Source organism: Phaseolus vulgaris, chromosome 1 (assembly GCF_051622355.1).
Source record: "Phaseolus vulgaris cultivar YP4 chromosome 1, ASM5162235v1, whole genome shotgun sequence".
Lineage (NCBI taxonomy): Eukaryota > Viridiplantae > Streptophyta > Magnoliopsida > Fabales > Fabaceae > Phaseolus > Phaseolus vulgaris.
In genome coordinates this window covers 51,087,529-51,113,102 of record NC_143498.1, presented here as the reverse complement: position 1 = coordinate 51,113,102, position 25,574 = coordinate 51,087,529, and the positions used below count along the sequence as shown (strand labels likewise).

General features: G+C 33.3%; 4 protein-coding genes and 1 pseudogene across 6 annotated transcripts; 1 reads left to right on the top strand and 4 right to left on the bottom strand.

The window, feature by feature from the left end:
* Positions 1-1,411: 1,411 nt before the first annotated feature.
* Positions 1,412-3,366, bottom strand: LOC137814832 (pectinesterase). The gene has a single exon (XM_068617751.1). It carries the CDS (start codon positions 3,256-3,258, stop codon positions 1,540-1,542), a length of 1,719 nt encoding a protein of 572 aa, XP_068473852.1. The 5' UTR covers positions 3,259-3,366; the 3' UTR covers positions 1,412-1,539.
* A 4,026-nt stretch (positions 3,367-7,392) lies between these two features.
* LOC137814831 (pectinesterase) lies at positions 7,393-9,357 on the bottom strand. Its single transcript, XM_068617750.2, has one exon. It carries the CDS (start codon positions 9,247-9,249, stop codon positions 7,531-7,533), a length of 1,719 nt encoding a protein of 572 aa, XP_068473851.1. The 5' UTR covers positions 9,250-9,357; the 3' UTR covers positions 7,393-7,530.
* A 5,279-nt stretch (positions 9,358-14,636) lies between these two features.
* On the bottom strand, positions 14,637-16,714 carry LOC137814828 (pectinesterase pseudogene; annotated as a pseudogene). The gene has a single exon (XR_016514578.1). The product of XR_016514578.1 is annotated as a pectinesterase pseudogene (transcript).
* A 1,679-nt stretch (positions 16,715-18,393) lies between these two features.
* LOC137814830 (Chaperone DnaJ-domain superfamily protein) lies at positions 18,394-20,011 on the top strand. Of its 2 annotated transcripts, none has more exons than XM_068617748.2 (6): positions 18,394-18,557; positions 18,716-18,808; positions 19,272-19,302; positions 19,463-19,486; positions 19,580-19,712; positions 19,804-20,011. In XM_068617748.2, the coding sequence occupies exons 1-6, from the start codon at positions 18,492-18,494 to the stop codon at positions 19,856-19,858; spliced, it is 402 nt and encodes a 133-aa protein (XP_068473849.1). In that variant the 5' UTR covers positions 18,394-18,491; the 3' UTR covers positions 19,859-20,011. The 2 variants fall into 2 exon arrangements, with proteins under 2 accessions (XP_068473849.1, XP_090149600.1); XM_090293474.1 differs by having other exon boundaries at positions 19,580-19,720; positions 19,801-20,011.
* Positions 20,012-21,610: 1,599 nt separating this feature from the next.
* Positions 21,611-23,991, bottom strand: LOC137814829 (uncharacterized). The gene is made up of 3 exons (XM_068617747.2): positions 23,605-23,991; positions 22,535-23,525; positions 21,611-22,296 (listed from the first exon to the last, which is right to left on the bottom strand). Exons 1-3 carry the CDS (start codon positions 23,861-23,863, stop codon positions 22,092-22,094), a joined length of 1,455 nt encoding a protein of 484 aa, XP_068473848.1. The 5' UTR covers positions 23,864-23,991; the 3' UTR covers positions 21,611-22,091.
* Positions 23,992-25,574: the final 1,583 nt, after the last annotated feature.

Genomic DNA, 25,574 nt, shown 5'->3' with positions numbered 1-25,574 from the left:
TCTTCACGCACACCTGAAGTTTTTAAAAGCCCATTGGAAACGCATTAGTATTTATAAGTATAGAAGCTAACAGTGATACGACACAGACATGGAGATACGTATAATTTCTAAAATGTAGGATACAGGGACACATATTTATATATTATATAATTATAAATTATATAAATTGACAATAAAGATTTATGTGCACAAGTATGTTTCAGTATTTTTTTTAGGAGAAAGATATTTTTCATGGTTAGTTCAAAAGAATTTGTTTCTTATTTTTATAATCATACTAAAAATTCATACAATAAGATTGAGTTTTTAGAATGTGTTGTTTCCTTTTTAAAATTATGTTAGAATCTTATTAGAATTGTCAGAAATTTAACAAATATTTTTTAAATTTGACACTTCACCAATACGTGTAGTATGAATGTCTTTCTGAGTATTGGTGTCTGATATATATATCCGACATGTAGACGCTATTTTAGAAGAGTGTTGAAGTTGATATATTAGTATTAGTAATTTCCTGATGCGCATATCCCTGAACCCTAATCATATGGTACTTTCTTTAAACTGAACTTTGAAATTTATTTACGGAAAAAAAATTGAAACTCACTTTAATGGCAATAACTTACTTTACTGAACTGAACCGCATTAGTTACCTAGCTCTGGAAAAATATCAGTACATTCCTCCCTAATGAAAACACTGAAACACTGCCATGTAAGTGAACATGGCAGCCACAATTCACACTTGTTTCATTTGTGTGTGCTTGCAAGAATTACCCATTTTGAAGGGAAGAAAGACTACTGTGGATCTAGGAACAGGAAATCTTCTCTAGTGAAAATTGATGGACATCAGAATGGCTCCAACTATCTCCATGAATACTGTGTGTTGGCATTTCTTGGAACCTTGTGGGTTATGTGGATCAGAGCGTCCTTGAAACCTTGCAGGAATGTTGCATGTAGTCACAATGGAATAAAAACTATTCTTAGATTTTGGAGATTTTTCCTTTTGTAAAGATAGGAGCATATTATATTTTTGAGATATAGGAAGTGAAATAACTCACAAGATAAAAAAAAAATTGATGCAAGAAGTGAAAGTAACAATAACAATAAATATTTATTTACAGCCATGATGATTTACCTATTCTCATCTCCAAAATGCAACCCCTTTCGTCAGCATCATATTCTCTAGCCATAATAAGAGTGATTTTATCGTTGGAACATTCCGTCATTAATGACTTAAAGCCATCAATTCCTTCTTTTAGTAAATCAGCAACATTGGATAACAAGTTTGATTTATTTGTATTTTTTCTTAAAACTAATTATTATTATTTGGTACTGTTGGTTGAAAGGAATTAAGCAAATTAAGTGTATGAGAATCGATTTTTTAATTATAACATAAAAATAATCGGAAGCCAAAAGAAAGTGGAAGAATTTTTATGTTTTTTTTTTATATTTTAATATCAAAGATATTACAAAGAATAATAATTGTCTATGCCTCATCATCACACACTCTCAGTAATAAAACTGAAGGAATGGAACATGTGTTGGGTTTTAAGCTTTGGCGAAGTCAAGGACATGAGGAACACGAAGAGCCTTCAACCAGTCGGTTCCAGAGCCAGGTCCAGCCTGGAGGAACTGACCAGCGGTGAACTGGGCAGCTTCTTCGCGAGAAATAAGACCACGGTAACCCTTCCACTTGATCCTTCCATTCACGGCGGCACCAGGTCCAGCGTTGTTGTACTCAGCATAGTACAAAGTGTCTTCGAAGTTTTCGCCTATCCAAGGGCACCATCCTTCGGGGTGAAGGAAGTCACCGATGTTAGATTCCATCACCACCGTCCTTGAGTATTGCTTCCATGGCCTGCCCAAGTATGACTTGAATTGGAACCTCACTGGGAAGAGCTCGGCTTCGGGTATAATCTCGCAGTCCTGGAGAACGATTCCTGTGTCCATGTTCTTTGCGGATGTACCATCGGCTGTAACAGTGTTGAACTGGTTGTCAAGGGGCTTCCTGGCGATGATGACGGAGTGCTGGATGACAGTGGGTGAGGTGCCGAAGATGAAGTCAATGGTTCCGGAGATAACGCAGTTGCGGTAGAATTGCCTGTTGGTTTGGACGTACAAGGTATCTTGGTAACCCAAAATGTGGCAACCAATCACTGCTGACATATCTCCCTGGTTCCTGAAAGCCACGGCTTGGTGTCCATCAGGTCCGGCAGTGTTCTCAAAGGTCATGGCCTTAGCAATGAAGCCTTGAGCAGTGTTGGCAAAAGTGGCAGTTTGCATTGTCTTGACACCATCACGGAAGTTCTTGTGACCTGTGACAATGGTCTTTTCAGGGCCATCACCGTAGAGGAGAACATTGACGGCGCTCTTGGGAACAGTGATGTATTCATCATAGACACCAGCCTTAACATAGATGTTATATCTACCCTGGAAGTTGCTAGGGTAAGAAGCAAGTCCTTCGGCAATGGTTTTGAACTGACCAGAACCGTCCTGGGCAACAACCACATTGGGTGTAATGTTTGATCTCCATCCTTTACGTTCAAGCTGAGCCAAGAGCTTGCGGTCCGAGGCAGAGAACCAAGAGGGATACCCATCCTTGCTAAGAAGACGGCGGGAGGCCGGTTTAAGGTTTAACTTCAAACCAAACTTCTCGAGGATGTGTGACAAACTACTCACGATATCAAGAGTGATGCCGGTGAGTTTCTGCACCTGGTCTAAGCTCCCTGTATGCAACTGCTCCTTGATCTTCTTCTCACCCTCGTTGCCATCATCGAAACCCTCCATGCACGCCTGCTGGTATGAGATAACTGCGCTAAGCCAGTTCTTGAAATCAGCGGTTTGGTCATGCACGGCTTGGACGTTGTTATTTTGCACCATGTCAGTGCTGAGTTGAAGACTCTGGATGGCGGATTGCAACAAGTCCTTGCAATCATCAAGGGCCATCTTAGTGCCGTTGGCATTGCTTCCGTGCTCGGTTGTGAGCTTGTCACTCATGTTGAGCGCTTTGATCACGCTGTCCATGGTGGCTTTCACCGCCGTGGCGATGTAAGCCTTGGGGTCAGCGGTGTCAAGACCCTTGACGGAGCTAAGAGTGTCATGGCAGAGTTTTTGGTCATCGGTGTTTTGACATATAATCTCAACGGATTTTTGATGAGTTTGGATGCCGTTTTCCTCACCTTTTCTATTAACGGCAATGACAACACCGAGTGCAACACCTACCACGAGGATGAGAGAAACAGCAGAGATAATTACTTTTCCAGACATCTTTATTTTATGCCTTGGATCCTCTTTTCTCCAAGATAATGGTGGAAAAGAAAATTATAGGCTTATTACTCCTCCCCTTGGAATGTTGGGGAGGCTATTGTTGAGATGCTGGTGAAGAATGATGTGGTAGGGGTGGGTTTATATAGTGCTACTTTCACCTTTCTCCTCCATTCAATCTAAAAAAACTCTATACTTGGTCATCCGTAATTGTTGTTGCCTTGTCAACCTGTTAGAGATATGTGCGTACATTAACTACTTTATTTACGGAAGCTTTTACAACAAATCTAACCATTTTCTTTTAATTTTAGTAATTACTATTTATAAGTAGCACTTAATCGAGACCATTTCTTCAAACTCAATTCCTGCTATTCTCTAGGAAAATCCTTGGATTTTCAGTCTCATTCCAACTATTAGTTAATCCATCAAATTCAATAGGTATTATAACTATTATTAATATTACTAATAATTTAATCATACACATTTTAGTTTATTACATTTGTATTTCAATTATTATTGCTATAATAATAATAATAATTTTATTAGATTTAATAATAATAAAATTAAACACAATTGGTCAGATTAAGGGATTTCTTTCTATTTGCATTGATTGTATAATTTAGCAAGGATGTTGAAAGAATGAATTTATTTTTAGTCAAGCAATTATATTTTGAAAATCCTATTTAAACATATAACTAGATTACAATTTCTTTAACTCATCTAACATTAATTCATATTATTATATTATTACAGTGTAATTACTACTCTTTTTTTTAATTATTGTGATAACTAAACATTACAAGAATATAATTAATTAGAAACCAATTTTTAAAAAAAATTGTTGTTATGACTAAATTAAATAATATTTTAGAGACTGCAAAAAAGTTATTGGTACTAAAGTAGTTTTAAATATTAATAAAATTTATAAATTATATTTTAATTGGTATATAATTAACTATTACAAATTAATTTAGATTTTAAAGTTAATTTTTAAAATCTTAGTAACTAATTAAATACCATTTTAAAAACTAATTTATAAATTTTATTAATAATAGAAAATATTTTATTTATCAATATTTTTTTTCTTTAAAATAGTATTTAATTTAATTCATATAATAATTAATTATTATTTTTTTTCTAAATATTTTTTGTATTTAATAATTTTTTTAGTGAAATAATCAATTTGAATTTAGGATTTTTCTCTTATATGATTAATGATAAAAAAAGTGAAAAAAATTGGCTAAAAATATTTTTTATACTGATTAAAAGAGCACTGAATACGTTATCTTTTACTTAATGTAAAAATTATTTATTATTTTTTAAATAATACACAAAATTTAACTTTTTAAATTAAAAACAATAAGCATTGATCTCTAAATCAAATATGGAAGTGTATCTAAAAATGGTAGGACAAACACTTTCGCATCTTATTTCTTTGTCAATCAAATAAGGATATTACGAAAGAGTGGACTTTAAGCCCAATAAATACTCGCTAGGATAGGCTCGAAATGGCTATGATATCATGTTACGAAAAAGAGTGGACTTTAAGCCTAACTTAACCCCATAAAACCGGCTCATAGAATTGAGGTTTACACCCACTTATATACAATGAAAGACTCTAATCTCTTGGAATCTCCAAAGGACACGTTATATACTTTTCTTAATTTCACTACCTACCATTTTTGTTCCTAAAAGTAGAAAATTAATAAAATAGTTAAATGAGTGTTTTTATAAGGATCGAAATCACCTCTCATAATCGGTTAAACATCATGACATAGCTGATTATGGGAACTTTGTGTACTGTGGCATTTTTTGGACATATATGGAACTAAGTCATGGTTATGTGAGTGTGAAATTTTTAAAGAAAGACTTCATGTTTGAGGGGAGAAAAAATTGTTGGTTTTCAGTAGGAGGTAAGTGGTCTTAGCTCCCTTTTCTTTGTTGTGTGGTGTGAGAATGACAATGATTTTTTTATGTGTAGAATGTGACCAAAAGTGAAGGTTGTAAAATTGCACCACAAAAGCTATAAGTTGAAGAACAAAGCAACGTTGTAGGTTAGTTTTATTTGTTGTTTCCTATTATAGATGCATGAATTTTTTTGTTATGTATGACATATTTTTAATGTGTCTAATGATTGTGGTTATGATGTAATGAATTTTTCATATAGGAGCAAAACCGTTTATGCGTCATCATGTAATTGATTATGCATACATAATCGATTACATGATGGTGTATAATTTATTATATTTTCATGCATAATCGATTACAATCTTTTACTTAATATGTATTGTCATTTTTCATGTGTATTATTTTGATACTTAAGTTATTAACCGTTTGACATATCATAACTCACTTAACTTTTATATGTGATTGTACTTGTGATTTTTGTGGACACATATTTTCACAATTTTTTTTATGATCCAAATAAATTATATTTAATTTAATTAATAATATTGGTTCTACCAAAATTTAAGTCTTTTTTTTTTAAATTACAAACTCCAAACTAAAAACAATTATAACTATATAAACATTGATACATATAAATATTTTATTTTAAACAAAAAATATATATTAACTTTTACAACTTTAAGATAAACGTGTTTTCATAAATTTCAAAATTATTCCATTATTTTAAAATCTTTATTTTAATCATCTACAAATTTTTCACTCAAATCTACTCACTTTTCTTAAATCTATACAAAACTTTGCATGGTCTTTTCCACCTTTCTTTCCCTTTCTACTCATATTTTCATCCAAACACACATTGACAGTGTATTTGGATTTAATAATGGAAAGTTGGCCAGTGTAAAAATGTGAAGAAAGTTAATTTTTTAACCTATAATCAATTAACCATAAAAAGAGATCGATTACATTGAATAATTATAAAAAATATTGATTCTTTTATTTTAAAATAATAAATAATTAAATTTATAATAAAATAAAAATAAATTTAATATTTTTATTAGTATATGTTTAATGTTAAATAAATAAATAAAATAAAATAATTTAAAATAATAAACAAAATAAAATTAATTAAATTTTGGTAATTTATTTTTAAATATTTTTATTTATTTATTAAAATTTATGATAAAAAATATTTTAAAATTTATTTTAATCTTAATCTACATTCTCAATTTATAGTTTAATCATATCTATCTCATTACTCAAAAAAATTTATAAATTTTTCTTTCATTTTTTATAGTCCTCTGGGCTCATCGCAGAGCTTTGATGTTAAAAGCGTATGGATTCCGAGCAGGGGAACTCCTCCTCCAAGACTACCCTGCATTGAAAACCATTAATACACAATTCTTTAACTATCTTTTCGAAACACTGTCGGCCCCAAAACCTCAGAGGAATAGCTCTGCAACTCATCCAGACTATTTCCTCCTCCATTCCGAAACTGTTTTGCCATGGTTCCACCGATTCAAAAATCGATTGAAGCCATTCCTTATTCTCTTCGTAAGTCTTCTTAACCATACCTTCAGATTCCCCTGACAACAAAACATATTTCTCCCTTTACTCTGATGAAGCTGAAACCTTCCATGATGAAACTCTCTTTTACTGTCTGCAGCATTTTTCCACATATTTTTTTCATCATGATCATTCGGGAAATTGGAGAAGAAGAAGCTCAGCTCCATTCGGATGCCTTGAGTAGGAAGTCCTCTAGAGTATTTCTAACATTGATCACAACACCCAATTTCGATGATTTGATGAGCACATGAAAAATTGCGGTTCCTGAAGAAAGATGATAGCATCTCTTTTGGATGGAGTAGAAAAACTTTATATGGTATTCTAACTTACATTCATAGCTGACATTCCTCGTTTTATTTCTTGATTCACGCTCCTCAGTTAGTACTAGCTGATTACTTTTGAAGTCAATGTTTAAAATCAAATATTAATAAATTACATTTTAATTTAATGAAAAATGAAGGAAATAACTATTTTTGAAAAATTATAAATACTTGAGATAATTTAAAAGTCAGAATTATTTTAAGAGTAACTATTATTATTATTATTATTATTATTATTATTATTGTTGTTGTTAGTGTAAGTGTAGGCTAAAAGGAATTAACCAAATTAAGTGTATGAGAATCGAATTTTTTAATTATAACATAAAAAAAAATAGGAGGCAAAAAGGAGAGTAGAAGAATTTTTATGTTTTTATTTCTTTTATATTTTAATATAAAAGATAATTACAAAGAATAATAATTATCTATGCTTCATCATCACACACTCTCAGTAATAAAACTGAAGGAATGGAAAATGTGTTGGGTTTTAAGCTTTGGCGAAGTCAAGGACATGAGGAACACGAAGAGCCTTCAACCAGTCGGTTCCAGAGCCAAGTCCAGCCTGGAGGAACTGGCCAGCGGTGAACTGAGCAGCTTCTTCGCGGGAAATAAGACCACGGTAACCCTTCCACTTGATCCTTCCATTCACGGCGGCACCAGGTCCAGCGTTGTTGTACTCAGCATAGTACAAAGTGTCTTCGAAGTTTTCGCCTATCCAAGGGCACCATCCTTCGGGGTGAAGGAAGTCACCGATGTTAGATTCCATCACCACCGTCCTTGAGTATTGCTTCCATGGCCTGCCCAAGTACGACTTGAATTGGAACCTCACTGGGAAGAGCTCGGCTTCGGGTATAATCTCGCAGTCCTGGAGAACGATTCCTGTGTCCATGTTCTTTGCGGATGTGCCGTCGGCTGTAACGGTGTTGAACTGGTTGTCAAGGGGCTTCCTGGCGATGATGACGGAATGCTGGATCACGGTGGGTGAGGTGCCGAAGATGAAGTCAATGGTTCCGGAGATAACGCAGTTGCGGTAGAATTGCCTGTTGGTTTGGACGTACAAGGTATCTTGGTAACCCAAAATGTGGCAACCAATCACTGCTGACATATCTCCCTGGTTCCTGAAAGCCACGGCTTGGTGTCCATCAGGTCCGGCAGTGTTCTCAAAGGTCATGGCCTTAGCAATGAAGCCTTGAGCAGTGTTGGCAAAAGTGGCAGTTTGCATTGTCTTGACACCATCACGGAAGTTCTTGTGACCTGTGACAATGGTCTTTTCAGGACCATCACCGTAGAGGAGAACATTGACGGCGCTCTTGGGAACAGTGATGTATTCATCATAGACACCAGCCTTAACATAGATGTTATATCTACCCTGGAAGTTGCTAGGGTAAGAAGCAAGTCCTTCGGCAATGGTTTTGAACTGGCCAGAACCGTCCTGGGCAACAACCACATTGGGTGTGATGCTTGATCTCCATCCTTTACGTTCAAGCTGAGCCAAGAGCTTGCGGTCTGAGGCAGAGAACCAAGAAGGGTACCCATCCTTGCTAAGAAGACGACGGGAGGCCGGTTTAAGGTTTAACTTCAACCCGAACTTCTCGAGGATGTGTGACAAACTACTCACGATATCAAGAGTGATGGCGGTGAGTTTCTGCACCTGGTCTAAGCTCCCTGTATGCAACTGCTCTTTGATCTTCTTCTCACCTTCGTTGCCATCGTCGAAACCCTCCATGCACGCCTGCTGGTACGAGATAACCGCACTAAGCCAATTCTTGAAATCAGCAGTTTGGTCATGCACGGCTTGGACGTTGTTATTTTGCACCATGTCAGTGCTGAGCTGAAGACTCTGGATGGCGGATTGCAACAGGTCCTTGCAATCATCAAGGGCCATCTTAGTGCCGCTGGCATTGTCTCCGTGCTCGGTTGTGAGCCGGTCACTCATGTTAAATGCTTTGATCACGCTGTCCATGGTGGCTTTCACCGCCGTGGCGATGTATGCCTTGGGGTCAGCGGTGTCAAGACCCTTGACGGAGCTAAGAGTGTCATGGCAGAGTTTTTGGTCATCGGTGTTTTGACAGATAATCTCAACGGATTTTTGGTTGGTTTGGATGCCGGTTTCCTCACCTCTCTTGTTAACGGTAACCACAACACCGATTGCAACTCCTACCACGAGGATGAGAGAAACAGCAGAGATAATTATTTTTCCAGACATCTTTTATTTTTGGCCTTGGATCTTCTTTTCTCCAAAACGATGGTGGAAAAAAAGATTATAGGCTTATTACTCCTCCCCTTTGAATATGGGGGAGGCTTTGTTGAGATGCTGGTGAAGAATAATGAGCTAGGGGTGAGTTTATATACTGCTCCTTCCACCATTTTCCACCATTAAACCTAACAAACTCTATAATTAACATTCACTAATTATGGTTCAACCTTTATTTGGAGAGACTATTTTGTAGTTGATCCAATCCGTTCTTCTAGGAACGTAGACTCTGTCGTACCAGAAGAAGAATGTAGAAAACTTTTATACCCATTTATTCATAGAAGAATGATATATGGACAACCATTTTGTTACTAGTATTACGGTAGAATGTGTAAACTTATTCTAACCATTTTGTTTTAATTCTTATCTCTTTTATCCATATTTTAATTTTGTCATATTATGAGCCCAGCATAGTGGAAACTAAAACTGAAAATTTGTTTGAAACTCCCAATTATCAGGGGTGATAATTAATTATAATAATCGTAGTAATAGGAATGAATTCGACTTACATGATTGTTAAAGATTAATTAAAAAATTAGGATCTGATTTTAATGTGTTATATTAGTCCAACTGTTAGCGAGGAAACAACTCATTTTAATGGGCTAACTCATTTATTTTTTAACCTAAAATATTATTATATTATTATATTAGGTTGTAAAGTGAAAGTTACCTAATGTTTCCTATTTTTATAATCGTGTTATTTTTAGGAGTGTCTCAAAGAATTTAAGTGGTTTATGTACCCAAAAAATCACCACAATTCTTTTTCTTAGCTTTATTTAATAATTTGACTTTTTTTGTGTTACACTTAATTGATTAATTGGGCACCCAAGAAAAAGTTATTTGATCTTTTTACGCCTTATTTAATGGTGTTTGTTTAGATTTTCCTGCGCAATTATCATATGACTAAAATTAAATTATCCCATCTTATATCTTATATGCTGCTTTCATTATACAAACAGAAAATATAAAGGGGAAAGGGGAAAATGAATGAATAAAGTGGAAAAGTACTTGTAGGAATAAAATGAATAATTAAATCAAAACAATCTTCATCAATTACATAATTATATCAAAACGAAAGATGATATTACTATGATTTTCATTTTTCTTTTATTTAATATGGATTTTTAACGTTTACTTTCTTATATTCCTTTTACATTTTCTCTCTACATATTTTCCTTAGTCACATAATTCGTTTGATTATTTGGGTTTTTTTATCTGATCCTTTTCTTCCACTCTGAACATATCTGAGTCTGAAAGGAAAAAAAACTAAAACCTAGTACCAGTTGGATAGAAGAAAATTTGTGATAAAAAAATCTTTGAAAAAACATTTAGTGTATGATAAAATGGATCAAGTTGTTTACTCAACTATTGGAGTCTGGGTAACTCTTAACAATACAGTGTTTTATATACTTATAAAAGAGTAATTAAGATACATTTATTTTAAATAATGAAACAAGTAATTACTACAAGCCACAAACACTCTATCAGACCCAGCACCAGCACCGAGTACTCTTCAGAAATTATGCAACGAATTAGTTGTACAAGTCATTAATTATTAATAATAGAAGGATTCAATAAAATTATTTAGAATTTTATGTAAAATTATTTATAATTTTATGTAAAAAAAATGAGATATTTGTTTGTATTATTTGAAATTAGTTAAGAAAGATACGAAGTTTAAAAATTAGATAATATTAATTAAGATCCGAAGAATAACATATCAACTAATTAAGATTTATAAAATATATCTCTCACTATAAATAAACACACAAAATTTTGAATGTTCTATCCATAAGCCTTATGAATCAAATCGAAGTACTTTTTGTTAGAACATTTTGACATCATTTGCAAGAAATGTTAAAATTGGTCATACACCATATTGAATAAAAAGCCAAATTATAAATTCATCATGAGAGATCTTCAACTCCAAGTCCTAGAAGGAGATTCTATAGTCTTGCATCACGTAATTTAGGTAGTTGAGTTAAGAAGGCAGATTGAGACAACACAATAGTGAGCAGAGGAAGCTTATAGTCCTCGTCAGTCGAGGTTATGCACGAGGTGACTTCTAGTCCTCAATATGATTTCTTTGTCGAGTTATACATGAGGTGGCTTGTAGGCTTCAATATGGCTTCTTTGTCAGGTTATCCACGAGGTGGCTCTCAGGCTCCAATACGACTTCGTTGCCAAGTTATACACGATGTGACTTGTAGGCTCCAATATGACTTATTTGTCGAGTTATGCACGAGGTGACTTATAAACCCTAATAAAACTTCTTTGTCGGGTTAGGCACAAGGTGGCTTGTAGTCTCAAATACGATTTATTTGCAGGGTTATGCTTGAGGTGACTCATAGGCCCCAGTATGTTTTTTTTTGTCAAGTTTTGCACAACATGACTTGTAGGCTCAAATACAACTTCTTTATCTAGTTATGCAAAAGGTGAATCATTGATCCCGACATGACTTATCAACCCAGTTCTAAGTGACTTATCGACCCTGATTTATTAGTCCATGCATTAATGACTAATCAACCCTAATTTATTTAGCTTATAAGCTAATGGGTCTTTATTAGCTCAAATGTTTTGGTTAACTATACTAATCTATTTTAATGTCACATTGTTTTAAAATGGTTTTATCTCCATGTTTTTCATTTAAAAAAAACTCAATGTTGTTTCAACTTAACAAACTTTTAAGGTTTAATTTGTTTAAAACTCGAGTATAATTAGGCTCTTCGTCTTTAAAGAATTGAATCTGGTTGTATACTGTTAGTTAGTTTGATCGTCTATTAAAAAAAATTAATTTATTTATCGAGTTGAAAACTTAGTAATCATTAATAGAGAAATTTAATAAAAACAAAAATAAAGAGATATTTGCTTATACTACTTGAAATTGACTTTAAGATTAGATAATATTAGTTATTATGAATAAAAACACCAAATTTTGAATACTCTACCTAAAATCCCTAAGCATCATACAAATGTAATTTTAGCTAAAACCAAATTCAAAATGAAAACAATAGCACTAAAGGGACATTATTTTCTTTTTAAAAGACAAATCCCAATGCAAACAAAAGTTCTATTATTACTAATTTCCTCGTACGAAAAAACTTTCGCAATTTTCGTTGCTTCTGCCTAATGATCCAATCTAGGTTCTATCTAGTCCATTGGTACTCCCAGACTTAATAAACAATCTCAATGTCTTCTGCTCATAATATGGTTTGATATGATTTTATACTTCTTTGTTCATCCTTTCTAGCTTGTGTATGAGACCATCTCTGCCTTTGAAAGTACCAAAATCTATATAAAACCACTAGAAAAAGTATTAAGTAAACTTTCAAACAATAATGTGGGTTAAAATTTAACTTTATTTGAGTTTGATGCAAAAGTTATTTTTTTTTTAAAATTAAAAAGTATAAAATAATTTTAAATTTAATTTTATATTGTGTAAAACATATATATGGGATAAACGACATTCACTGAAAGAATATAGTCGACTTATTAAATTCTAAGTTAACGTTAACATTTTAATGAATAAAAGTATTTGTGTTAATGTCGGATTAGAGTTAACTAAATTTAAATTAATAAAGTTCCATTAATATTAAATATTAATAGAGTCGACTTAATAATTCTAAGTTAATATTAACTATTTTTATATTTATATTTAATAAAAATATTTGTGTTAGTGTTAGATTAATATTGTTTTAGTTGATGCTAACTAAAATAAATATTAAAAATAAATAAAATTAACGCTAATGATATTTATTTATAATATTATTTATTTATTTATTGTGTATTTAAGTTAACATTATTAGACGACACTAATATAATATATAATATTTAAGTTACTATTGACTAAATTGATACTCACTTTTTTTATAAGTTATAAATTTGTATGTTTTTTGACAACAAATACAAACCATAAATTATTCTTAATCCAAAATCTTAGATTTAAAGATAACAAATTTTTTTACTCTCAAATTTTTTCTCTCACTTTTCTATATAAATCTTCTCACATTATTTTCTCCATTCACACTTATTTCTTTCACTCACATTCATCTCTTTCATCCACATCCATCTATTATTTCATGCACATCCATCTCCTCTATCCACACTCATTTCTTTCGATTCAAAAGTTTTTTGTGTTATTTTTGTTTTTATTTTTGTTAAAGATGGAGGCCTAGACATTTTACAAGAAGCATTTTTTTTAAATTATTCTCATTGACATAGTTTACATCAACACTAAAAATATATTTGGTTGTCGACGCTAAATTAAATAAATTTTAAAATAAAACTATATTTGTGTTAGATTGATTAACACTAAATTACTTTAATTAAAAATTAATTTAAGAATTAGTAATAAATTACTAGTTAGAATCAATCTTCAAAAACTAAAGCTAATTATGAGAAAGAGGCTTTTATAATTGTATTAGTTATCCATGTCTACATTTTTTACTTACCCAAAAAATTTCCAACCCATCCATGACTACATTCATGAAAATTTTGTTAATTTTATGATTTCATATGCATCACTTAATATACACCTCAAAATATGATTTCTTTTATTACTTTTGTTTGTCAAAGAAAAGTGGTTCAATAATTATGCTTAGGAGTGTTATTGGACTTTTAAATATATATTCCTGTTTATCTATAAAAAAGATTTCAAGTGAACATCCACCTGCATATGACGCATGCATAACTGTGAGTTACCAACTTGAGAAAAAGTAGGGACACATCAGTTTGATAACCCTTAGTGGAGTAATTATGTAGTTTGAGGCCAAGAAAATTATATTAATATACTTGACAACACATTATATTAATATAATAATATTTTTAATTAAATAATAAATTAAGTATAATTAAAATATTATTTTATTAGTTTGTGAAGTATATGTTTGTTCTTGTTTTGTTTGTGGTGTTAACATATTACCATTAGGAAAACAAGGGCAGGCCAATAACAAGGGTTGAGAAGGAGGCACATCTTGTCATATATATTCATTGAAACATTTATTTCACTAACAATAATAATAAATATTTGTTTTCAGCCATGATAATTTACCTATTCTCATCTCCAAAATGCAATCCCTATAGTCAGCATCATCCTCTCTAGCCATAATAAGAGTAACTTTATCCTCGGAAAATTCCGATATTAATGACTTCAAGCTATCCATTCTTCTTATAGTAAATCAACAACATTAGATACACAAGTTCAATATTTTTGTGCTTTTTCTTAAGACTAATTATTATTATTATTGTTAGTGTAGGTTGAAAGGAATTAAGCAAATTAAGTGTACGATAATCGAATTCCTAAATTATAACATAAAAAAAATAGGAGGCAAAAAGGAAAGTGGAAGAATTTTTATGTTTTATTTCTTCTATATTTTAATATAAAAGATATTACAAAGAATAATAATTGTCTATGCTTCATCATCACACACTCTCAGTAATAAAACTGAAGGAATGGAAAATGTGTTGGGTTTTAAGCTTTGGCGAAGTCAAGGACATGAGGAACACGAAGAGCCTTCAACCAGTCGGTTCCAGAGCCAGGTCCAGCCTGGAGGAATTGGCCAGCGGTGAACTGGGCAGCTTCTTCGCGAGAAATAAGACCACGGTAACCCTTCCACTTGATCCTTCCATTCACGGCGGCACCAGGTCCAGCGTTGTTGTACTCAGCATAGTACAAGGTGTCTTCGAAGTTTTCGCCTACCCAAGGGCACCATCCTTCGGGGTGAAGGAAGTCACCGATGTTAGATTCCATCACCACCGTCCTTGAGTATTGCTTCCATGGCCTGCCCAAGTACGACTTGAATTGGAACCTCACTGGGAAGAGCTCGGCTTCGGGTATAATCTCGCAGTCCTGGAGAACGATTCCTGTGTCCATGTTCTTTGCGGATGTGCCGTCGGCTGTAACGGTGTTGAACTGGTTGGCAAGGGGCTTCCTGGCGATGATGACGGAGTGCTGGATGACAGTGGGTGAGGTGCCGAAGATGAAGTCAATGGTTCCGGAGATAACGCAGTTGCGGTAGAATTGCCTGTTGGTTTGGACGTACAAGGTATCTTGGTAACCCAAAATGTGGCAACCAATCACTGCTGACATATCTCCCTGGTTCCTGAAAGCCACGGCTTGGTGTCCATCAGGTCCGGCAGTGTTCTCAAAGGTCATGGCCTTAGCAATGAAGCCTTGAGCAGTGTTGGCAAAAGTGGCAGTTTGCATTGTCTTGACACCATCACGGAAGTTCTTGTGACCTGTGACAATGGTCTTTTCAGGACCATCACCGTAGAGGAGAACATTGACGGCGCTCTTGGGAACAGTGATGTATTCATCATAGACACCAGCCTTAACATAGATGTTATATCTACCCTGGAAGTTGCTGGGGTAAGAAGCAAGTCCTTCGGCAATGGTTTTGAACTGACCAGAACCGTCCTGGGCAACAACCACATTGGGTGTGATGTTTGATCTCCATCCTTTACGTTCAAGCTGAGCCAAGAGCTTGCGGTCTGAGGCAGAGAACCAAGAGGGATACCCATCCTTGCTAAGAAGACGGCGGGAGGCCGGTTTAAGGTTTAACTTCAACCCGAACTTCTCGAGGATGTGTGACAAACTACTCACGATATCAAGAGTGATGGCGGTGAGTTTCTGCACCTGGTCTAAGCTCCCTGTATGCAACTGCTCTTTGATCTTCTTCTCACCTTCGTTGCCATCATCGAAACCCTCCATGCACGCCTGCTGGTACGAGATAACCGCACTAAGCCAATTCTTGAAATCAGCAGTTTGGTCATGCACGGCTTGGACGTTGTTATTTTGCACCATGTCAGTGCTGAGCTGAAGACTCTGGATGGCGGATTGCAACAGGTCCTTGCAATCATCAAGGGCCATCTTAGTGCCGCTGGCATTGTCTCCGTGCTCGGTTGTGAGCTTGTCACTCATGTTGAGCGCTTTGATCACGCTGTCCATGGTGGCTTTCACTGCCGTGGCGATGTAAGCCTTGGGGTCAGCGGTGTCAAGACCCTTGACGGAGCTGAGAGTGCCATGGCAGAGTTTTTGGTCATCGGTGTTTTGACAGATAATCTCAACAGATTTTTGGTTGGTTTGGATGCCGGATTCCTCACCTCTCCTATTAACGGTAACCACAACACCGATTGCAACTCCTACCACGAGGATGAGAGAAACCGCAGAGATAATTATTTTTCCAGACATCTTTTATTTTTGGCCTTGGATCTTCTTTTCTCCAAAACGATGGTGGAAAAAAAGATTATAGGCTTATTACTCCTCCCCTTTGAATATGGGGGAGGTTTTGTTGAGATGCTGGTGAAGAATGATGAGCTAGGGGTGAGTTTATATACTGCTCCTTCCACCATTTTCCACCATTAAAATCTAACAAACTCTATAATTAGCCTTCACTAATTATGGTTCAACCTATATTTGGAGAGACTATATTTGTATATAAAAATATCCTTTTGACTCTGCTTTTTTATCGACCTTCATTTGAAACTGTTATTCGTAATAAAATAAAATAAAAATATTATAATAAAATAATAATTTATGTACTTTACAATTGTAGATTATGATTTGAAGGTTGCACTTGTAGAATATGATTTGAAGGTTCAACATTGTCTATGGATTCATTGCTACAATTAAGGTTGTGAAGTGTTTTCTGCATACATTTTAAACAGTGATACTGATTTGGGAGACATACTAGATAATAAAAAGAATCAAGACACTAAGCTGAAAAATCATACAGAAATGGTTCTGCATTATAAATTGTCATCATAAAATTAGAAAGCAAATGTCACAATACATAAAAAAAAAGATATAGATACTTCTAGTTAAGTTAGAATACAAGATACAATTGTTTTTAACAATTGTCATCATAAATTGTTTTTTAAAATTATTATTATAAGGAGAACAATTTTATAATTTATTCTTTATATAAGAAAAACCGAGTAAATTTATTATTTTGGAAATATTTGGTTATTGGGAATAAATTTTTGAATTTGGTTTTACTGGAGATTTTTTTTTTAATTTTTCACTCTGAATTTTAGTTTAATTTATAAATATGTAAATAAATTATATTAATTATTAGAATTTAAAAATAGTATGATTTAAAATAATATTATTGATCAACTATTCAACTTATTATATAATAATTTAAATTAATATTGAAATTTTCATATTTCAAAAAAACCTTTATTATTATTTTAAATATTAGTATAATTTTATCTTAGTATAATTTTACAATTATTAATAATTAATATTCATGATTGTATTTTATATAATATTTTCATAAATTCAATCCGAATATTAATAATCATAGTTATAAGCACTTCATTCTTATTAAAAAATCGTGTCTAATAATTATAAATTTTATATATGATTTTCTAAAATTAAATTAAATATACAATTATTGGTCAAATTTATCAATTTTTTAAATTTATTTTCCATTTATGTTTAAAAAAATATTTCCATTTTTCGAATAGAATTTTCAGTAATGGTTAACTTTTTTTGTTTCATAAATTTGTTAACAATAAAACATCTATTAATTATTTAATTTAGTTTAATAGTTTACATTAAAAAAATCGAATTGATATTTTTTAAATATTTAAATATTTTCTATAAAAGATTTAAAATGAAATAAGGTCCAAAATTAATTTCCAACCTATTTTCTTGTTGTTAATGTTACTAAATAACTTTCTGAAAGTCAACTTTTCAGTAAAAGAGTATTTGAATATTTTGGTGATTGGAGGATCTGAGAAATTTGTTTTAAATTCGAGTTTATCGAAGAAAAAAAGTTCACCAAAAAGAATGAATTTACTTGACAAAATGTTTTAGAATTTTCTTTTCGATTTACGTGCTATGTAGCAATTTTTTAAAATGTGAAATATAATTATAATTTATATAAATTGATAATAAAGATTTATGTATGAAATTATTTTTCTACAAAGTTTTTCAGAACTAGTTTAAAATATTTGTTTCTGATTTTTATAATTATAATAATAATTTATACAGTAAAATTTGATTTTTTTTTAAATTAATGTATTTATTTTTTTAAATTGTGTTGTTAAAGGAGTGTCCGAGCCTATACTTTTATTAAAATTAGTGGCTGGGTAGCATTTCTGGTGAGTGCTTAAAATTACCATGTTTGCCTCTGACTCTGCACACTGCGATCAAATTCAAAGCTTGACTCACTCACTCCTCTTCACAAATGGATGCTCATGAAGCAAGAAATTTGCTCGGTTTCCCTCCCAATTCAAGTCCAACTCCTTCCCAGGTCTTTTCATTTTCTCATTCCCAATGTCTAGGGTTTTTATTTTTTCCATCGCGATTGTCACATCAAATCCACCTTACATCAATTCACCCAATTCGTAAAGTACTGTTGAACTTGGACGATGAACAGGTGCTTTGTCGTTTGTTTCTATGTTTTTTTAGGTAAAATCAGCTTACATAAAGAAGGTGTGGGAATCTCACCCTGACCGATTTCCATCTCAGGAAAAGCCTCTTGCTGAGTCTAAGTTTAAACTGGTGAGCTGTTCATATACTTTTTTAATTCCTTTCCTAAATCATCGCTCGAATTCCTGTGATGGTTGGTGGCTTGACCTGGTGTAAACATTTCTCATGAGCCTAGTATTTCAGTGTGTTTTTCTTCAGAACTTGTTCATTGTAAAGTGTAAACTAATATGTATAATCTGATTTTGTGGAGCTATATTGTCCACAGAATAAAGATGATGGTATTTAACCTGTTTTAGAGATTTAGGCCAAGGTCACAATTGCCACATTATATGATTTTTGGTGGAGGGAAAATTGTCATCGTAAAACCTTTTTTTTTCTGCCTTTAATAATAAAGGAACAAATTTATGTTAAATTAGATTGACTACTGAGAAGGAAATTGATTTTCTTGAAGAGGGGATGGTCCTTCCTTTGGCTTTGCCATATTTTCCCCTTGTTAAATAGAAGGACCAACTGAACTCTTTATGGATTTCTGCAGATTTCAGAGGCTTACACATGCCTGCAATCTGGTAACTGTCCAGAGTCTCCAGACCCCCTGCGCTTTTACAATTTTCTAATCTCCCTTGAGATTGTCCTACTGCTTATAAGGGTTTAACAAAAACAAGAACTGCATTTGTTTATATTTTTCTTGCCACTCCCTATAAGTACTGAATAAATTTAGTTACACAGGTAGGAGAGATGTTTCAGGTTCAGGTAAATTTGTAATCCGCACCCTCCTGTGTGTCGTTTCAAACTTATACTTCTGTTTTTCTTTTTCTTATCTAAACGTGGCATGATCCTTTTCAGTTGGATATTCGCATGTTGTGAGAACTGGATTTCCGAGGGCTCATGGAAGAAGAAAAAATCATGCAATGATTAAAGTCCCATTCGTTTTAATCATTCTGGGAACTTTCGCGCTTGGAGGATTTAATGCTTCGAGGTGGCTGATTCCTCATTCTTTCTATGTTTAACCAAGAAACTGAATGGGTGTTTATTCACATAATGATATCTTTTCTGCTACTGTGTCGCAGGGCTTACAAAAAGCAAAAGGAGGAATACCCTTCACATAATCCATTTCTACCTTGATTTCTTCTCGATCAATCCGGTAACCACCTCTTTGTTGTAATTTGTGTATACCATGTATAAATGAAATGGAACCAATACAAGTTATGTGATTTTATCATAAATTGTAAACTGAATTCCATCTTGATGTTAATTCAACCTGATTCTTTGAAAGGATGTCATGCATCTTGACGTTGATGAAGTTTATACCATTTATCTGTTGACACCCTTAGGACTAGATTAACATATATAAGTAATACTAAGTTTACGATCACAAATTCAAAGCATAACAACAATTATTGGCAATGAAATTAATTAAGGATTCAGTGATGCAGTAATTAACATTTTCAATTACTCGAACTAATATAGGTATTAAATAAATTTGGTGATTTTAATATGGTAAGTACATTCTATTTGTGTTTTCAACATTTACAATATCAGTTATATCTACAAGCTTATATGACATGATTATTACAAAATGGGGTTGTCTTCATTTATCAAATAAATTTAAATTTTTCCTTAATTCTTCTTTAATTTAACTATTTTGTTTTGTTATTTTATATTTTGGGCCGTGAGCTCTTTGCATTATAGGCATACAAATGCATTTCACTTTTTTTTTCACGGGAATCACTCAACGAATTTTTCTGGCTCAGTCAACTTTACCCATAGTATAATTTTGGCTGTTTCTTGCACCCTCCTTCCTAGTATCAGCTCATAAATTCTGGCACAGTCTAAAGCATATTTTTTTTATATTTTGAATAATCTAGAATAATTACATTTTTTTGTTTATTTCTAGAATAGGTAACTGAAATAAATTATGAAGGTATCACGATAAAGAATAAAAATATAGATAGAAATAGCCACAATTTTTTTGCTGAACTGATTTTGTCAAACTAAATCGTATCCAACATTGATTCTTGAACATAGTGATCTAGCATGTTATCCGTGTATTGATTATTTGGCTAGTTCAAGAGTGAAATTGATCAATGCCGTCTGAGAACCATGCGTTGATCGCTTGAGTAACATTTTTTTTTCATGTGTTGGATAGTTGCTAGTGAATCAAAGGGTATACTATATACTGTATGTATTATGCTTTTCGTTAATACAAATTAACTCTTAAAGTCATCAAGTTTCTAACATGTTCATCTCAATCAGGGTCAATTCATATAGACAAATCTTTAAAACCATAAAGTAATATTTGCCAAAAGACCAAATGAAATATACCAAGTGAACAACTTCATAATAACATAATGAAAAATGAAATATTTATTGTACTTATATAAGGTTTAATAAGGTTTAGATAATATCTACTCACTGAATATATTGATAAAAGTGTACCTTATTATTTTGTATAATCGTGTTTATAATAAGTTATCTCATTTATGAATTATATTTAATTTATATTCTTATTAAGCCAACTCCCATATTGGATTACGTGGTTCACTCAGTCTCTCGACTAGTACATTTATATATCCTTTATTTTTATTTAACTCATATTGTAATACACACCCATTGGATTTTTTTTTCACTGGAAGAGATTAAACTCCGTTCGGGAAAAGAATGAAGTTTTGCTGATAAAAAAAAGTACACCATAACGCTGAATTTCCCAGATATTGTCAATTAGAATCTCAAACAAACATGTGCGACCACATTGTTTTAATCAAGATTGAGTAACTGATATTATTTTATGAAACAGAGAATTTTTCAGGGTCAGCATCGCAGAATAAAAGTCACCCAACAATATCAAGCTTGCAAAATATTTACCCGCACACAATCATCCAAACAATATTAAATTTTCTATTCAAAATATCTTTCCCCAAACGAAATCTAATTTTTCATCCTCAATTCTTTCAATATCAATTCTACATATCTCAGACAAACTCCAAGTCTGTCTCCAAAAAAAAAGTAGTATCCGACCCTACCGATTACATACTTAGAATCCGTAGGTGTATGTGTATGATGTCTCTGCGTCTATGAGTTTTTCCCAAAAAACACCTAATTTTGATCTTGCTAAAAGACAGTCTGCCACTTCTTCACCACTGTCTAAATGCAAGCAAGCATTCACTCCAACCAAATACCAGATTGGTGAAAAAACATACTATCAGATAACAGTCTCCGCCAACAAAAAGCCCTTCAGCAAACATATAGTAATGCACAAAAAGTATATAACTTGTCCCCGTTCATGATTCAGCCATGTCAATCGAGCTACTATATTTTTTATGTTGTTTTGTAACTGTAAAAAAAAAATAAGTTGGCATCATATTTGATCTAGGTTATCACCAGAATCAATATTTGCATCACCTTTACTCTCCTTAACTCCAATGGTAATCGGCTGCCAACCACTATGATGATGTGTAATAATCCATCTCTTGACTGTGATCAACATCTCTAGAATTTTAAGCACCTCCCCTAATACAACCTCTTCAAGGCACGATCTCTTTAGAATCAAACATGCTTCAAATCTAATTAAGAAAAGTAAAGGTCAATACATCAGTAATGAGGCTTCAAGAAGCCAGGCCGTTTAGTTTGAGAAAACATTTTCTGATTTCACTTTCAATAACTTTTCGTTATCTATATTTCCCTCCACAAATCTTCAAAACCGAGAAATAGATTGAGAGCACAAAGTGACACAGCAGAAAATGAAACACAGCAAACATTTTCTCAAAAGTAAACTAACCCTTGAGAACAACCAAAGTATACCTGCAACGGGAAATCAAGAACAACGATCTCCCTTTTGATGAAGTAAGGAACTGCTTAACTTTGTACCATGTTTCTTCCGGGTAATCACCGGGATGCCCCCCTGCATGGTTCACACACTTCCAGAGCGCCTCATTTCTTCCAATATACAAATGCATCGCCCCAACGACTCGTTTCTGCACCCTACGTTGGCTTATGGCAAAATCCAAGGCCTTCCTAACATCAATTGTCTGGAACACGGGATCCCCATAACGAATGGAATCGGTTATATTCGCCTCGGTGGGCACAATCATTTCAACCTTGAGAAAGTTTAGGGTTCTCACAATAACATCAATAAGCCCCTCCACATTGAACTCAGGCTGGCCAATGCTTGGTCTAGAATCATCCCACTGATGATTAACAACATCCACAGCACGAGGAATTTCAATTAGCTTTTGCCTCCGAGAATGTTGGCGTGAATCTTGAGGAATCGTAGTTTCATTATTCAACTTAGAACTACTTGGGATTGGGACTGGGATTGGGACTGGGATTGGGTTTACGGACTGGTTACATTTACTAGCAAAGAACTCATGAGGAGCTCCGATAAAGAACTTTCTCTGTGGTTCCGGATTAGGTACATCATTGTTTATACTCCTACTCTCATCAGGTATTTGAAGAGGCGGAACTGGGGGTTTCGTGGTACTTTTTATTGCGTATTTAGTTTTGGGTTTGAATTGAACGGAGGGTTTAGCGGAGTCAGAATCGACGATGTGGAGAGGGGGGCCGCCGGCGGAGAGAGTAGACCAGAGCCAAACGACTTTGGCGGCGGCGAAGAGGGAGGGAGAAAATTGCGGCGGCTGCGCCAAGAGAATGTTGTACCTTCTCATACTGAGTTGGTGAAGCGCGTTGGAGAAGTCTCTGTCATCGGATATCAGCAGGTAGTTAGCGGGAGCGGGATTGTCCACGGCCCATAGCAGCATGTCCACCAGAATCCTCATGTCGCTCCCTTTCACACCTGAATAACACAATCAAACCGTCAAACAAAAAGTCACCAGAGTATGCGCGTGTGCACGTGCGCCGCGTGTGATTGTTACCAGCAGGAACGTGGTTGAGGACAACGCCGGTGCTGGAGAGGGCGTTTATGATGGGCGAGGGAACACGTGTGGTGTCGGCGTAGGCGAAGATGGTGACAGCGCCGATGTAGTTGGAGTTGATGAGGGCGGAGTTGATGTTCTGCACGACGGAGTGAGGGTCTTGACCGTTTGGAACGCGGCAGTTGTGAAGGTCCCACCACACCGAAATCTTGGCCTCCGTGTACGCCGTGAAGTTGGTTGCGCCTGCATGGCCACCCATCCACACGCACAACTTCTCTTCACCTCACTCACTCTTTTCTCTCCACTGTCACAACCTATTTTATAGCTCTCCCTCTCTTCTTCTTCTTTTTTTTTCTTTCCTTTTTCTTTTAATTTCTATCACTGCTCCTTTTCGGTTTTCTTGATTTCTTCAATTCGCCAAGTGCCAACCATTCTGCGGTTTTAATAAATTTGCGAATAATTGTTAAATAGTTAATGAGCAAGTACGAGGATTCAAATAATTAATGTCTATATTTCATATTTAGCTTATTTATTTATTTTGATTGATTCTCGATAATTTTCCTTTTTTTCATTTCTTCCATTGTTTTGTATAACAAGTTTTAATTATTTAAGGCATCTTATTCTGTCTTAACATTAAGCAAACATAAACATGTTTTGCAATGTACAATGCAATCGACTTTTTGTGCCGAACTTCTTTTTAAATGATTCTATATGAATTGAGTTATAGCTAAAGTCAAACTTTAATGTTAACATACCATAAACATATGTGACACTAAATTGTGATTGTCTTTTCATATGTCCTGATTTTCTAATCTAGTCAATGTCTGAACTTTAAACAGGCTTCTTCACTTTTTTATGTGATAGGTTTTATAAAACATGTACTTTTAAAAAAAATAAACTTAAAATTCAAAAAGATTATCGTAAAAATAAATTGTGTGCCAATATGTGAAAAAAATTAGCAATAAAATTAGATTGATATATTTGTAGGATTTGGAAGTTTTGTTCCTTCTATAAAAAAGTTTTTATGTAGTTTTAGAATTTGTGTTAATTCGTTCATGTTTAAAAATTAATTAAAAAAAGTATTTTGGTTAAAAAACATGCTTTATTGTATTACCAGTTGATCACAAGGTGTGCAAAAATCACCAAAATGGAAAGTAATTAAATATCAGTAGAAAATGAAAATAGACTTATAATCAATTATTAAAAGAATTAAATATTTACTTTATTCTTAAAATTAAATTTTGAACAGAATTTTGGTAAACAAATTCATTCACACAATTTTTTTTAATAAAACTGACTTTAACTTAACAGAAGAAACCCCGGTTCAATATTTTGCTTATTAAAATAAGAAATTTAAGATTAACGTGTTTTTGATAAAAAAAAATTCAAAATATTATTAATTTTAAATAATAAGCTTCTAATGATCTATTCACTTTTACCTATATTGGATTTATAACAGATACCAAAATAAGTTACCTATATTGGATTTATTATTTATAAATTTAATTTTAAATCACTGTTGATATAATTTAGACCAAACTATTGTTTTTCTACTCCACAATGTTTTGGGTTACAATTTAGTTGTACTATATCCATGAAGATATGAAAAAAATTGAAACATAAAATCAAGTTGTGTACATATTTTACTTGGGAGTTTATTTTACAGTAGCCCTAAACAATGCAAATATATCATATTAATTGAATTATATAGTATCGAGAATTAATACTATAACCCAATCTTAAGTAAAACATCATTATTGTAGTTAAGTTTATTATTTAATCAATGCAAATTACTGACTATAATAAAATTTCAAAGCATTAATAAGAATAATTTTTTCATAACACCAAACAAGTCAAATGCTAGACCAATTCCAAGTAAAAGTCATTAGGTTTTAATTGTTTCAATTTTCGAAGACCATCTACAAGTGTTGGAATAAACGTTGTCCATTTATCATTAATTAGAAAGCATC

Excerpts from the sequence above, each read along its gene's own strand:
- LOC137814832 (XM_068617751.1), bottom strand. The coding sequence starts at position 3,258 with ATGTCTGGAAAAGTAATTATCTCTGCTGTTTCTCTCATCCTCGTGGTA.
- LOC137814831 (XM_068617750.2), bottom strand. The coding sequence starts at position 9,249 with ATGTCTGGAAAAATAATTATCTCTGCTGTTTCTCTCATCCTCGTGGTA.
- LOC137814830 (XM_090293474.1), top strand. The coding sequence starts at position 18,492 with ATGGATGCTCATGAAGCAAGAAATTTGCTCGGTTTCCCTCCCAATTCA. Across the intron at positions 19,303-19,462 it reads TTACACATGCCTGCAATCTG|GTAGGAGAGATGTTTCAGGT; the intron begins GTAACTGTCCAG and ends TTAGTTACACAG. Across the intron at positions 19,721-19,800 it reads TAATGCTTCGAGGTGGCTGA|CAGGGCTTACAAAAAGCAAA; the intron begins TTCCTCATTCTT and ends GCTACTGTGTCG.
- LOC137814829 (XM_068617747.2), bottom strand. The coding sequence starts at position 23,863 with ATGGGTGGCCATGCAGGCGCAACCAACTTCACGGCGTACACGGAGGCC. Across the intron at positions 23,526-23,604 it reads CCTCAACCACGTTCCTGCTG|GTGTGAAAGGGAGCGACATG; the intron begins GTAACAATCACA and ends TGTGTTATTCAG. Across the intron at positions 22,297-22,534 it reads TTCTTGATTTCCCGTTGCAG|ATTTGAAGCATGTTTGATTC; the intron begins GTATACTTTGGT and ends TTTCTTAATTAG.